The sequence below is a fragment of the Lagopus leucura genome, unplaced genomic scaffold (genome assembly GCF_019238085.1).
Source record: "Lagopus leucura isolate 7727_CA_CO unplaced genomic scaffold, USGS_WTPT01 Super-Scaffold_100001, whole genome shotgun sequence".
In the NCBI taxonomy this organism is placed as follows: Eukaryota; Metazoa; Chordata; class Aves; order Galliformes; family Phasianidae; genus Lagopus; species Lagopus leucura.
The window spans coordinates 71,690,062-71,704,683 of NW_024962262.1; the positions used below are offsets into that span (position 1 = coordinate 71,690,062).

Consider the following 14,622-nt stretch of genomic DNA (forward strand, 5'->3'; position numbering starts at 1 on the left):
CTTCCAGCAACTTGACATCGCAACTTTAAAAAAAAAAAAAAAAAAAAAAAAAAAAAAAAAACTAGTTTGCATTATGGTATGTATAAGAATTAGAATGAATAAGAATAAATATAAATAAGTTTTCCAGTCAGCAAATCTTTATTGTTTATACTTTAAAAAGGCTGCTTGTATAGGTTTTGTGGTAAAACTCAAATTAATTGTAAATGAAGTAACTGTATTCCTGATTTGTCTTCTTCAATTCAGTTTTCCAATGCTTGTTGATACCAGCAGCAGGATGGGAGGACAAAGTAGTTACTGAATAACTTGTTTAAAGGATATTAATTTTCTTTATTGCCTTTCATAGAGAATAAGATATTTCCTAAATGGCAGAAAAGTTAATGCTGTGTGTGTGTATGTGTGTGTATAGCCTATTGTGTATATAGTGTTTTGTCCTCTAAATACCATTATGTTGCACACACATGGATGTTTTCAATATTAAACTGACTTTCTAATCTTCCAAGTGTGGTCTGGCTGCTTCAGTCATATCTTGTGATAACAAATGCTGCAAAACTGTCTGAAATGGAAACATGAAATCACCTGTTTTATGCAAACTAAAATGTATAAAGATTTCAGTCAGCAAGATTGTTTTAGTTTTTTTCCTCCTAGGTTTGATTGAAATACTATTTTCTTATTTGCCAAAATCTGCGTCCTGCAAACATACAGCACACTTTCTTCTAATTCCTTGTGTTCTGGTGAACGCGTTCCATAAATAGCACTGTAAATGCAATAGTGAATAAAGATTTGGGGCCATCGTTACCTGTTTGGCCAAAGGAAAAAATCAGTGCTTTTTGTAAACTTTGAAGACCCATACTAAACTCGTTCAATTGCTTTGCTTTTATTTTTTGTCTCTGCAACAGCTGCAGCTGAAATGTGTTTTAGAATTGTCTGTGGCATATCTGAGGATTACAGTCATCGGCATGCTAGCAATGACCTTATCTTTCTTGTTTTTATTTTTAACTGAGAGACTCTCAGATGCTAATGGAAGCTCCTATTTCTGGTTTCTAGCTATAAGCCTATATGCTTCATATTGCTGAATTTTATCTGCTGTTCCAGTTGTCCTATTCAACACAAAGATGGACTGAAGATCACTGTGTGATCAGGAACCTTCATGATCTTGTTCCTTTTCAAGTGCTCAAACTAAATGAGGATGTTAGCTTCTAACAAAAGAAATCCAGAAACAGACTGAAAATTACTAGAAACAATCTGTAGAGTTGAGGGGAAGGATACATAGAGGTGTAATGTGTCCTGTTTACTCTGTGTTAGCTGGATTGCATTAATCTTTGTAAACATGACTTTCCGTGGAGCCATCCATCACAGTTTTATGTCTGCTACTTTCTACTGTTTTGAAATTAATTTAATCTGCCATGTTCAAAAGAAATATTGGAAAAAATAACACTGTTAAGGTTACAGTTAGTGTACCAGGAAGGACATCACAAAATATATTGCCTGTCTTACGTGTGTTTAGTGGTTGAAGTAATAAACTCAGTAAACTAAGTTAGGATCCTATGAAGTCTGAACCTCACATTTAAAACGGAAGTGTGCAAGTAACTCTTGTGAGGTCGTCTTTTTAGACTGGTGCTTAAATCAAGAGAATAAATGAATACCTGGCAATTCAGAATTGCAGAAAAATGGAATAAAGGACACCTTTTGGCTGTTTTATGTATTTTCCCCATGCTTTTAGTATCAAACTCAAAGCAAAGTATGTTTTTCCCAGATACGCTTACTAAATACTCGTATGGTTTTAAATATTTAACAATTTCTCTTGTTGTGTTCTCACTACTCACACTTTCCTTTTTGTTATCACTCTTCAGTTGATCAGCCTGAAGAATTAGGAGCTAGTGTTTCTGTGACTTTTGAAGAAATGGAGAAGCTACTGTACAAACCCGAGGAAGGGGAGTGGGGGATGCGATCCCGCGATGAAGCTTGTGAGCGGATTATCTGCGGTATCGACCAACTTCTGACTCTTGGTGAGAATGTCCTCTCACTTTTAGGTAGTTTGCTCCTGGAGTTAGATTTACAGGCCAGTTCTCCCACTGTATTTGTACTTGACTATTTATGTTTTGGTACATCATTGGTTTTATCGAGGGTGGTTTTACAAACCAATTTAATGGCTGGTTCAGTTTTCACACACAAATGTCTGTAAATAGTGCCGTTAATTTTGCTGTTTCTTAACAGACATTTCAGCAGCTTTTGCTGGTCCAGTTGACCTGTGTACATATCCCAAGTACTGTACCGTGATTGCTTATCCAACAGACCTGAACACTATTCGAACAAGACTGGCCAATCGATTTTACAGGTTAGTACTAGCAGCAGAAACAAGACGGAGCACGGCCTTACGTTTGTACACTGTGAGAAGATCTAAACGTTTTTTGGTTGTCTTTTTTAATAAACATTTTGAAAACCAACAGTCTAGTACCCAAATTCGTAATGTGTTTTGTAGCAATGTTAATTTTTAACATTCTTTTTAGTTCTTTTAGTTCTTAAGGAAATTGATTTCAGCCTATATTGATACAGTTTCCAGAGTTAATGCTGACATTAAGTGTGGGGTTGATAAGTTCTGATGTGCAGCATATCCATACTAACAGAAATTTAAGGATGTTGATCATCTGGATTTGTGCTCAGCATGTCTGTAAATAAAATGAAGAGATGTCAATGCTTGTTTTCTTCCTCAGTGAGACTGAAATGATGGCTTGGGGAATGGTTTGAAATTCTCAGATGAGGAACTGAAAACCTGGAGTATGGCTTTCATATTCTACAGTTCTTTATAAACTTAATCACAAAAAGCTGTGTAATTGTGCTAGCTCACTTCTGTAATGTTAGTTTGTAGCGCTTTCTACAAATCTCTTTACAGAGGGAGGGGATGTATGACTGGTGAGTTGGTCTCAACAAGGTATTTTGCAGACATCATGGCTGAGGTACACTTAAAAATGTGTTTAGACCAGACTTCTTGTCTTTTTTTCTCTGTTGCTTGTGTCTTGTTTTTATTCTTATTTTTAATTTATTTAATAATATAGTACGCAATTTACACATTTGGCAGGAGTTTTCCACAGAGGTGGTCAAGATAGCCTTTTAAAAATGCATGGATTTTTAAGGAATCCTTGGAATTTGTGATTCTCAGTTCCATTAGTTCAATGGCATTTCATAATTCAGTGGTATTAAATGCTGGCATTTAATAGGCTAGTTGAATTAATTTTAAAAAAGAAACCAAACCTTTACAGAACTTTGCAAACTTGCTGCGAATTTCTTGTCAACAAATAGGAAAATGACTTAACAAAGATGTGCACTGTTGATTTTGCTTCCTTGAATTACTTCTGTGAATTGCTTCTGTGTGCTCTATGTGAACACATTTTGATGAGTGAAAACCTGGAGACAGGTGTCATGAATATTAGAGTAAGGGATGTTTATCTACATTAGGACAGATAATTAATGAGAAAGTATTTGTAGTTTTTCAGCTTATTATTAATTGTTTAAATTAAATTTAAATTTAAAATCAAAACTGAATTGTTAAAATTAAAATTGTTTAATTTTAAGGAGAATCTCTGCATTGGTTTGGGAAGTAAGGTACATTGAAAGCAATGCCAGGACCTTCAATGAACCTGGGAGTGCTATTGCTAGAGCTGCAAAGAAGATCACTACGCAGCTCTTGAAGTTTATCAAGTGAGTGGTATTTTACCTTACGTAGCGCTTGAATGCTTGTGCTCTAAAATTGTGGGGGAACGTAAACACCTTTAAGATCACTTTATTAAGAATTTAGTTCTTTTGATTTATTAATCTTTTTCAGTGCACTGCAGGACAGATATGTAATTCTTCACGAGTGTTTTCTTACCTGGGAAAATACTGGAAATGTATGTTAATATAGAGATTTGATTTTTTTACTGGTGTGTACTGTATGAAGATGTCAGTTAACCTGAAAGTAGATCAGTCTGTAATGTAAACCCATGCAGAAATTCTTGTTGCAGCATGCCTGACTTGAGTTCGGTTGGGAGGTTTATTTTGAAGTTGGTGTAGGCAGTCTAATTCCAGTAGATCAAATTCCTAATGCTAATTTCACCCTACTTGGCTCACTGGTTCTAAAATGTGCAATACAGCAGATTTCCATATTTAACATTACTTTAGTGATATAAAAAAACACCTTATGGTGTTTATTATTTCAGATTGTTGTTACTTGCTTCCAGTTTTGTAGCTTTTGGTTGTGTCTGGGTTTGTCTTTCTAGGAAGTGATAGCTGTGTTTGATATTATAGTAACAAGAGGTTTAATTGCATTACAGCGATCAAGACTGTACAAACATTTTTGACCTGTGTAGCACAACAGATGATGAACAAGATTGTCTTGATGCTGATGATCTGGTAAGCTTTTTCATACGAGTAATTGCAGTAATGCATCTGCAGTGGTAAGAAAATACCACTCACCTTCAAGTATTCATGGCACAATTGCTTTTTTTTTTTTTTTTTTTTTTTAAAATAGAGATCCTTGTATGTGTATCTTGTATGTGTACATTTGCACAGCTGAGAGAAGACTGAATATATCAGGGAAGTGAGGGATGATGTGGGGATATGCTTTAGTTGAGAACATGAATTGTTTGTACTTGTTCGGAAGTATAACAAGAAACTTTGTGCTAGGACTGTGGCCATTAAATAGAACAATTCTGTGTTTTTGTGACGTTTTTAAAGCATGTTAATATGTAGTAATGTAATATAAATATTTCAAGAGTGTATGAATAGCTGTCTTGTATTTTTAATTATCTGTATCCTTGGTTATTTCTAAAGCTAAAACTGTCACTTAGGCAGTAGTAAATGCTGAAGGTTGGTAAACACTGAATTCCTGTGCACGCAACTATGAATCATACATTAGCATTATGTGCTTCTATGAAGATACAATTAAACGTATTTACCTTAAACTACAGCTAGCATTCAATGCAGAACAGTTCTTGTGTTCAGTGTTGCGTGTTTACTGACAGCATACCCCAAACAGCCCAATCTGATCTTTTTTGCATTTTAATTTCTAATTCAGCAAGGCTTCAAAAAGTTGCAGAGTGACTCCCTTCCCTTGGAGGTTAATATTGTAGGAAAGGCATTACATTCAGCTGTCTGGCTACTTCAGTGTCATCTTAGTACTTTTGCATTATAAAGCTTTTCTTTTTACCAGACGTAACTTGATCAGAAAGATTTCTTTGCCCCAAATTCAGGACAAGCAAAATGCAGAAAGTTGTAATATTTGTCAGTTGATTTACTGTTTGATATTCTGTCATTGAAGTTCTCAAAGTTGGTGGGTATCTTCCAGTTGCAATTTCTATTTGGGGTTTTTCCTGTATACTATGGACAGGAGTTCAAGTAGGAGCCTCCAGTGGTGGGATGTCAATAGAATCTTACTTTCCATAACACACTGTGCTGTGTTTTTGATATGCCCATTTCTTGTCCAACTGAAGAAAAGTAAGATTAAAAGTCTATTTCAACCATGATGTAAGATCTAATAATAATTTGAGCACACAATTACATAAAAATTATTTATGGAAAAAAATAAATAACCTTTATTTTTGTGCAGGATGATGAAAAATGCCGTCCAAGAACATCATATAGAAGAAGAAAAGTGAGTTGGCTAACCTTTCCCATATATACCCAATTCAAGTTTGCTGGGAAAAATTGTTTAGCAGGCTGTATTGAAATACTGTGGGACTGATGCTTTGTTTTGTAACAAACATATTTTTTTCCCTGACAGTAAAAAGAAATAAATGCTTTTCATAAATAGTTCATTGCTGTTTTAACACACCTATACTTGTTCCATGTAATAGTCAAAGAGAATCTTTCTCATGATTTTGATATCAATGCTGTTCAGTATGACAGCTTTCAATTATCTGGCTGATACTGAAGTGAAAATATTCATCAGCTGAGATGCTCAGGAAAAAAAAACCAAAGCATTTTAACAGCGGATATTATTCAGATTTCTTACTTTGAAAGATTGATAAGGAGATATTTTTGTGTGCTTTTTGGTACTAAAAAAAAAAGCCCACCTCAAGACAACAACTTGAAATGCAAAAAAAAAAAAAAAGATTTGTCAGTTTTATTAATAAACATTAGGGAAAGAAAGCTGCTAGTTGTTTTGTTAACAATACCTGGAAGTGCATTTCTGCATGTGGTTTAGAAGCGCATTTTTCTGATACAGTGTGCCTTTGTGGCCTGGAAGGCCTGTGGTATCCTGGGGCACGTTTTAAAAACAAGAGTGTGGCCAGCAGATCAGGGGAGGTGATCCTCCCTCTCTGCTCTGCCCTGGTTGAGGCCGGGTATGGAGTGCTGTGTCCTGTTCTGGGATTCCCAGACAGGGATATCCTAGAGGAAGTCCAGTGGAGGGCCACAAAGATAATTAGGAGCTGTTCCTTGTAAGGGGGATGCTCCAGGCTGAGACCTGGGACTCTTCAGCCTACAGAAGAGAAGATTGAGATAGGAGCTTATCAATGCTTACAACTATCTATAATATGCTAGTTAAGTTGATGGGGGCAAACTCTTTTCAGTGGTGTGCAGCAGTAGAGCAAGGAGCAACATGCAGAAACAGAAATACAGGAAGTGCCATACTAACACGAGGAAGAACTTCTTTACTGTAAGGATGACAGAGCACTGGAACAGGCTGGCCAGAGAGGTGGTGGAATATCCTTCTCTGAAGATATTTCAAACCCACCTGGTTGCTTTCCTGTGCAACCTACTGCAGGGAACCTGCTTTAGCAGGGGGTTGAACTAGGTGATCTCCAGAGATTTCTTCCAACCTCTGTGATTCTGTGATTGATGCTGTGATTCTGAAATAATTCCAGTTAGAAGTTTTCTGTGCAGTTTTTCAGGCAGCTTTTCAATAATGTTTTTTCCTGGCATTTTTTTCAAGGGACGGGGGAAAAGAGGAAAAAGCATGAAAAATGGCTATGATGAAAACTGCTGGAAAAAACAGTGCATGGAGCTTGTGAATTTAATTTTCCAGTGTGAAGATTCTGAACCTTTTAGGCAGCCAGTTGATTTGGACCAGTATCCTGTAAGTTGTTCCGTTAACCTTGTAAGATATAAAAATTGTTTCTTTCTTTTAGCGTTTGGTACAATAAGACCTCCACGTTTCTCTTGGACTTGTTCTGTTTTTGGTTTCAATTCTCAACCACTGATGCTTATCTTCGTCGAGATAAGATATACCAAAAATACAAACACAGCACAGAACAATTGTGGAGCAGTGGAGCTGTGTCTACAAACACCTTGATACTTTACATGAGTTACCTGTTTTGTATGTAATGTTAACATGAAGGATGAAACTAAAATAGGCAAACAGATCAGTCAGTGTGAACTCCTTACTTGTTGCATTGTTTTCTTGCTACCCCATTGTCGCTGTTGGCACTATTGCCTTTGCTGTCATCTGCATGTTTTGGGAATCTGTCTTCTCTTTGATGCTTCCCGTCTAGACAGAACATAGGTCTTGGTTCACGTGTGCATCTGAAGTATGGATTCTATCCAATCTGTTTTGTATTTTCTGCTGATGCGTCTTAGAGCATCTTAATGCTCTAGTGGTCCCTCTTCCACATCAGTAAATTATTTTGTTGCTGAAAACCTTATGTAGCAGTATTGGTTTCGAGATCTTTATTTGGTTTTTAGGAAAAAAGAGAACAAGCTCCTCTGGGAAAAAAGACATATAAATGTTTTAAGAATTATGCAACTTTTTTTCGTACCATCTTCACATCTTGAGTTTCAGGTATTGAAAATATTTTGGAAGTCTCTAAAACTCCTCATTTAGAAGAGAAAAAGACAATTGTGGAGTTCAGTCTCTTGTTTTAAATTTAAACAAGATCAGTTTCTCATTGTAAAGGGCATTAGTGAAAGGATTACAGGCAGATCTATTACAGTCTTTTTTTTCTCATTTTGATTAGCAGTAATACAGTTGCCTGACATGTTACTGTTACAAAATAGTTGCTATTGAGGTAAATTGGGAGAAAAGAAACTGAAGAACTGTATGTGCAAGTATGTGGTGTTGTATCACATCACAATATTTAACAAATTCTGAAGATTATCTTGAAAATATATGTTATAAGACATAACAAAGTGGAGGCTTTAAATCAAGTAGTTTCAGCAGAAGCTCAGCTTTCTGCTGTGGTAAGTACTTGTTTCTCGAGCCAGTGGTTAAGATGATCTTAGTTCCTGTTGAATTCTATAGATAAAATTCAAGATGATTGTTTTTTCCTCTAACAACTTCTTGAACTGCTTTTTTTTTTATGCTTTATCTAGGACTACAGACATATTATAGACACTCCAATGGACTTTGGTACAGTGAAGGAAACTCTGGAAGCTGGAAATTATGACACTCCAATGGAACTGTGCAAAGATATAAGACTAATATTTAGTAATGCAAAGTCTTATACTCCAAACAAAAAATCAAAGGTAGATGTTACTATTGGGAGTTTTACACTTCTCATAATCCAGTTAGGTATTATCTTGGAGAAATTTTTATTTTTCAATATTTCAGTAAAATTTCTGGTTAATGATGGTGGTAAGTGGTAATGGGGAGAAGTGCAACAAAACATTTGTATGTCTGCTTATGTCTTACATAGCACTATAGTACATCGTACCAAACAAATTTCTTTTTTCTGTATAATTTCTGATTTTAGAGAAGTTAGTCTTGGATGAAAGGTTCTGTTATTAACATAAACTACTTCCTTAGATTTATAGTATGACCTTGAGATTGTCAGCACTATTTGAAGAGAAAATAAGAAGAATTGTTTCAGATTTCAAAAATGGTCAGAAGCAGAATGAAAAGATACGAAGAAACCAGAGATACGCTAGAAGAATTCAGAGTCAAAGCTCAGTGCAGCATGCTACCAAAATGCCCAGGTAACAAATTATGAACTGACTACATTCACTGTCATATTTAGTCAGAACAGAACAATTGTTTTATGAAGTGGCTAGCTAGCTAACTCTAGTAATAATTGTTGGAATTACTTCTCTTGCAGAGTAAGATAAACGTGCTTAAAGGGAGTTCCGTGGTAGTGTAAAGTTGCCTGCGGAATGGGGAAGGGATTGAAGTATAGAACAGGGATTTTTTTTGTTTGTTTATGCTTAATTCTAAATAATTCAGCGAGAAAATGAACTTTTAATCTGACTAGATAATCTGACTAGAATAATAAAATGTTCTTGCTGCATATATATTAGTTATCTTACTATATGCAGAAGTAATTTAATCCTATGGAACTTAGATTTTTTTTTAATTGCTGTAGCAGTCTGCTCGTTTCTGGTTGATGTGATTTACTCTTGTATTGTTAATCAGCATATGGGATTAAGTGAAACAATACAAAATACAAAAACAAACGTGGTAGATTGTTGGAATTGAGCATATGGTTTTCTCCCACTCCCTCTGGCCTTGTCTGATAGTGAAGGGACAGTAATACAGTTTTAAGAATAAAATTAGAAGAATACCCTTCTGACATAGTTATCTTTATTCTTCTGTGCATAAATGTTGGATTACACTGTAAGCATATCTGATGATGAACTTGAAGTTTTACTTGGCATTTTTCTTGGGTTCTCAGTGTTTTCTAGCAAAACAGTTTAATGATGTTACAAATACACAGCAGTAGGCAGGAATCTTCCTTTGAAACACCACTATTTTTCCTCTCTGAAGAACCTGTATGTGACTTGTTTACAGTTCAGTTCAGTGGTGCTTTGCAGGACTGAATCTTTGGGAATTCTTGGAGAGTGTTTGTTGTTAAACTATTATGCAGGAGAGCATATGTGTCTCATAGGTCTCTAAAATATCTGAAAACTTTGGGTTGTAAGCAATGAACTGACAAAAGAGTAGTTCTGAATGTAAAAATAAGCAATGTTCTTTTGCCTAGTAGCCTCTGCATTGCTTATGTGTAATGCGTGCCCTTTCCCATCTAGAACATTGTGGATTTACTGTGATCAAATAGGACTGAATGTAGCACTCTAGAATGTATTTTAAGGAAGAATGTAATTGGTTAGCTGCTCTCCAAACATGCATTTTAGACAAACTCTTGAAAGATGCTGTTTCATCACGTTCCTGGAACTCAATTTATAATGGAATAATAGTATGCATATCACGTACTTTGGGATTTATGTGCAGCTAACAAGAGACTGAGTTCAGCAGAGTTTGAGGCTGTTGTTTACCAACAGATTGCAACAATAGGATGACAGGTATAGAAGGTATTTAGTGTTACTTTTTTTTTTGTAGATAATGGCTTTTCTTGTTTAACTTTATTAGGAGCATAGGCTATTATATTAATAAACACAGTTAATACTTCATCAAAATTAAAACTGTCCCAAACCATATTAGATTACAAAACTAACTAGCCTTCTGTAAATATAAAATCACATAGTGTATGGTTAATTAAGCTTTCAGAGAAAATTACTTTTAAAATACTTAACTGTCTGTGGCTTTTTTTAGTAGTTCTACAAGCTATGTTGCTTCTACTCCTTTCCCTTTTCAGTAGAAATTTCAAGCAGAAACCATTAAAGTCTCAGGCAAAAATTGAATCTGAACAGGAAGATTCTTTTAGTCAACCTACCTCAAGCAGAGCAGCCTGTGTTGCAAGCCATAAGACAAATGCTAGCAATTACAACCATAGTTCATCTGGAGAGTCCTCTGATTCTGCATGCCTGACATCCTTTGAAAGGAATGGAAAAGCTAGATCTACAACACTAACAAACCGCTCAACGTTGTCATCAGGTAATCAATGAAATCTGTTCCAAATGAGGGTTTTCGTCTTTGTCTTATCTACACATTGCCTACTAATGTTTCTTTTCCCTTTATAATTGCTCTATTTGCCAACTGTATTCTAAATTAAAAATGTAAACTTTAACAATGCAAAAACTTCAGACAACATTCTTATGCACTTTGCATTTCAGGCAGTACAGATCTTTGTGTATTTTTACTTACTAATAAAAAGTTCTGTGTACTGAAGAATATTCTGCTGTAAAATCTCATAGAATGCAGTTGATTAATTTCATTAATGAAAAAAATGTATTCCTAAGAAGGAATCTATTGCTCCCATAGTTTACTTTGACACAGAGCTGCCTTGGCTGCATTATGTATCTATTTTGCAGTCAAACAGACAGTACTTTACTACAGCTTTGTATGGAGATTGAAAGCAAAGCTGAGTGAGTAGGACTGATAAGCTGACATACAAACTTTTATGACTTGATGCTCTTAAATACAGTACTAGAATTTTTCACTTCAAGCAGCTGTTACAGGAAAGTGGTTGTGGTGTATGAATGCCTCTTCAGAAGAAAACGTGGTGCATTTGATATAAAATAAAGGTTATACACCTATGTATGTTAGATTAAGTTTCCAGAGTCATAAAATCTTTCCTCTTTTTTTTTTCCCTCCCTAAACTTTACATTGGTGAAACTTCAGTTTCTTTCAGAGAGCAAGGATACTAATCCTGGTAAAAGAGATTTGGCAAATATTTCAATTTTAAGGTGCTTCTCTCTTAGAGATGTTTTCAGATAACACAGTTGCTATTTTATTTGAAACTTAAACACGTCCACTTAAACTGATTGCCAGATACCTCATGAATGTGGAGCTGTATATTTTGTGGAACTATCATTTCATATGTGCTAGAGATTAAGACATGAGAGAAAGCGTATTGTTAGATAAAATTGTGAGGAAATAAGATTTCCTGCATGAGCAAAATGCACTTCGTAAGTTAAAACTAACTGCTCAATATTCTAATCGAGGATTTGTTTTTTTAGCAGAAAGTGAAGTAGAAGGTTCTTTAGCTTCATCTACATCCTCTTCATCCTCTACAGAAGAGAGCTCAGAAGAGAGCAAAGAAAGCTCTGTGGCTCTTGTGTCACCTCCGCTACACAATGGTGTATGTAGAAGAAAGAACATCAGTTGTAGGGTAACCAGAAATCAAGCTGCTCAAAGGAAACAAACAGGTAAGATTGGAGTAATTGTCTTCTGGATGGCCCGTGGACCCGATGTGTGTCTATACATGTACATCCATAGAAAACTAATTGTAATTAGTATTTTTTTAACTGTTGTGTGTTGTAATACAGTTTGTTTGATTGCTAGTAGATCTTTCGCTCTCAAAATGCTGCTTTCTGAACGTTTCCCTTTTTTTTTTTTTTTCCAGTACTTAGGGTAGGGAGGGCTGAAGCCAAGAGTTTACTGAGAGAGCTTCTCTTGAAGTGCTTTGTTTCTTAAAGTAGAAGCACTAAAACTATAAAGCAGTTTTCAGAAAACTGGAGTGAATCCAAAATTCATGATATAAAGGTTGGACATGGCTCTGGGCATCCTGGTCTTAGAGGTTGGTGACTGCCCATGGCAGGGGGGTTGAAACTAGTTGGTCTTTAAGGTCCTTTTCAACCCAGGCCATTATGTGATTCTGTGATATAGCTAAATATTTTTTCTTGCCAGATGACAAAATCACCTACCTACTACTAGGGGGATGTGCTCTGTTTGTCATGTCTGTGGATTGAACCTGTTCCAGATTTGAAGGCTGAAAAAGTGACTACTCTTGAACATAAGACTTTAATCCCTCTTCTGCTTCACAGGTACATTTCCCCAGGAGAATGGGAATACAAGAAAAGCTGTCAGGAAAAGGTTGTATGAAAGTGATTTTGATAATACTTCAGTGATGACATCCGAGACTCTGAGTAATAGTACAGGGAGACATAGGAAAATCCCACGCAGAAGTGCTACTGTGGCTGCTACTAAGTTAAGACTAATGAGTGATGTGGAAGAAGAGGTTTCAAGCTCAGAAAGTATTGGTATTGGATGCAAAAATAGAAAACTGCCTCACCGAAATGCCTCCGCTGCAGCCAGGCGAATGTTACTGGAGGGGTCTGAGGATGATGGAGGTTTGAAGTCTGAAAGTGAAAAAGAACCAGAAGAGCAGCTCAGCAAGAGGAAAGTTCTTTCTCTACCTGCTTCATCTGCTGTACGAAGAAAATTCGTTAGTGAATCTGAAAATGAAAGTTCAGATTCTGAGACAGATGTGCAGATGAAACAGAAAACCTGGCAAAGCAATGGCCATAGGCAGTTACGAGGGACAGCTCTTTCTGCGTCTCCTGAAACGAGGAGTCCTACACAAGGCTTTTCAGAGGATGACTCCAAAAGCCATAATTCGGAGGATGGGAGCAATCAGAAAGCTGAGCAGTCAGTGCCTGCAAATAAGTTTGTTGTGAGCAACTCCGAGGATGAAGCGTGTTCTGAATCAGATAGGTGGAATGCCAGAAAATTGTTTGGTCTGCACCTTGTTGCACCTATAAAAAAGGCAAAAGTCTTAAGTGATTTGGAGGACACTGCAGAATCTGAAACAGAAGACAGACAGGATGGGAGAAGTGTTGTTTCAGAAACCTTGGTGCCATGTAGAATTACAGCGAGCCCTAATTCTGGACCTGGTGCTGATTTCAGTGACTCTTCTGATACAGAATCTGAAACAAATTCTAATCACAGAAATTATTTTGACGCTTCTTCAAAAACAAAAAAGAGGAAGAGAAAAGGAAAAACAAAGATCTTTAGAAAAGGTAAAAAAAAATTGAGTTAATGCATCTTAACCTCATATACTGACTAGATAGATTTTAGTATGGGTAATGAATGGAGAGATTTGGACTCTATGAAGTGTATAGTGTTCCCTGTTCTAAAACAAGAACTAGAAATCAGCAGGTGAACTGGAAGACGTGCTGATGCTGACTGTGGAACTGGGAGGTCACCAAAACAGCACTGAGGAAATTATTTGTTTTGCAGTGGCAGTTTTTCAGTATTTAGAATTAGTGATGAATGCTGAAAGTTCTTGAGCAATTCAGGGTTTACATTTGTCTATGAAAAAGTCATTAAGTTACTATTGTTTTCATATTTAATCAGCAGTTCCTTCTCTATGCATATATATTAAGGAATATATATGAATGCTCTTGTGTGAAGTTCAGTGTATCTCAAAAGGAGGAATTTGTTCTCTTTGGTCAGTCTGCTCCTTGTTTTAAGAATTTCAATAATGATCATCTATGAGTTTCTGTATGAAGTGATAGTTCTTACTTTCGATTATTGCCTTTTGGTGTTGAGAATTTCTGTGCTAAAGCAGATTTATTTTCATTTTGACTAATTTTGTAGTCTTTCAAAATGAATTTGATAATGTCTGAATTATTTTTATTTCCATGGCATGTACTGGAATCTTTAACTTAGTTTGTCTTTTGGATTTTCTTTACTTCTTTACAGAGGGAGTGGTGAGGTGCTGGCACAGGCTGCCAGAGAGGTTGTGGATGCCCCATCCCTGGAGGTGTTCAAGGCCAGGCTGGATGGGGCCCTGGGCAGCCTGGTTTAGTATTAAATGGGGAGGTTGGTGGCCCTGCATGTGGCAGGGGGACTGGAGAGTCATGATTCTTGAGGTCCCTTCCAACCTAGGCCATTCTGTGCTTTTATTGTCAGTGATACGTAGCATGCTTTTCAAAGTAGAGATGCATTTTGATGCTGTGATGGTAATGTTCTAAAGCTTAGACTGGCTTTTCCCAGGTTTTTGGATTACCCGCGTTTCAGGTTTGGATGTGATTTTGGAGAGCATGTTTTAAAAGCCAAGAGAAAGCCCTGATATATACAGAGCCAAGGCAGTTAAA

At 36.3% G+C, this 14,622-nt stretch overlaps 1 protein-coding gene across 3 annotated transcripts in view; it reads left to right on the plus strand.

The window, feature by feature from the left end:
• BRWD1 (bromodomain and WD repeat domain containing 1) overlaps positions 1–14,622 on the plus strand; it is a 52,189-nt gene that overhangs the window by 33,542 nt on the left and 4,025 nt on the right. The window contains exons 30-40 of one of the 3 annotated variants that reach the window (XM_042867031.1): positions 1,851–2,006; positions 2,215–2,335; positions 3,571–3,696; positions 4,308–4,386; positions 5,582–5,626; positions 6,908–7,051; positions 8,284–8,436; positions 8,717–8,886; positions 10,497–10,735; positions 11,761–11,949; positions 12,568–13,542. In XM_042867031.1, coding sequence (XP_042722965.1) covers positions 1,851–2,006; positions 2,215–2,335; positions 3,571–3,696; positions 4,308–4,386; positions 5,582–5,626; positions 6,908–7,051; positions 8,284–8,436; positions 8,717–8,886; positions 10,497–10,735; positions 11,761–11,949; positions 12,568–13,542 — 2,397 coding nt within the window. The remainder of the gene's footprint in view (positions 1–1,850; positions 2,007–2,214; positions 2,336–3,570; positions 3,697–4,307; positions 4,387–5,581; positions 5,627–6,907; positions 7,052–8,283; positions 8,437–8,716; positions 8,887–10,496; positions 10,736–11,760; positions 11,950–12,567; positions 13,543–14,622) is intronic. The other 2 variants (XM_042867032.1, XM_042867033.1) reach the window with 2 other exon arrangements.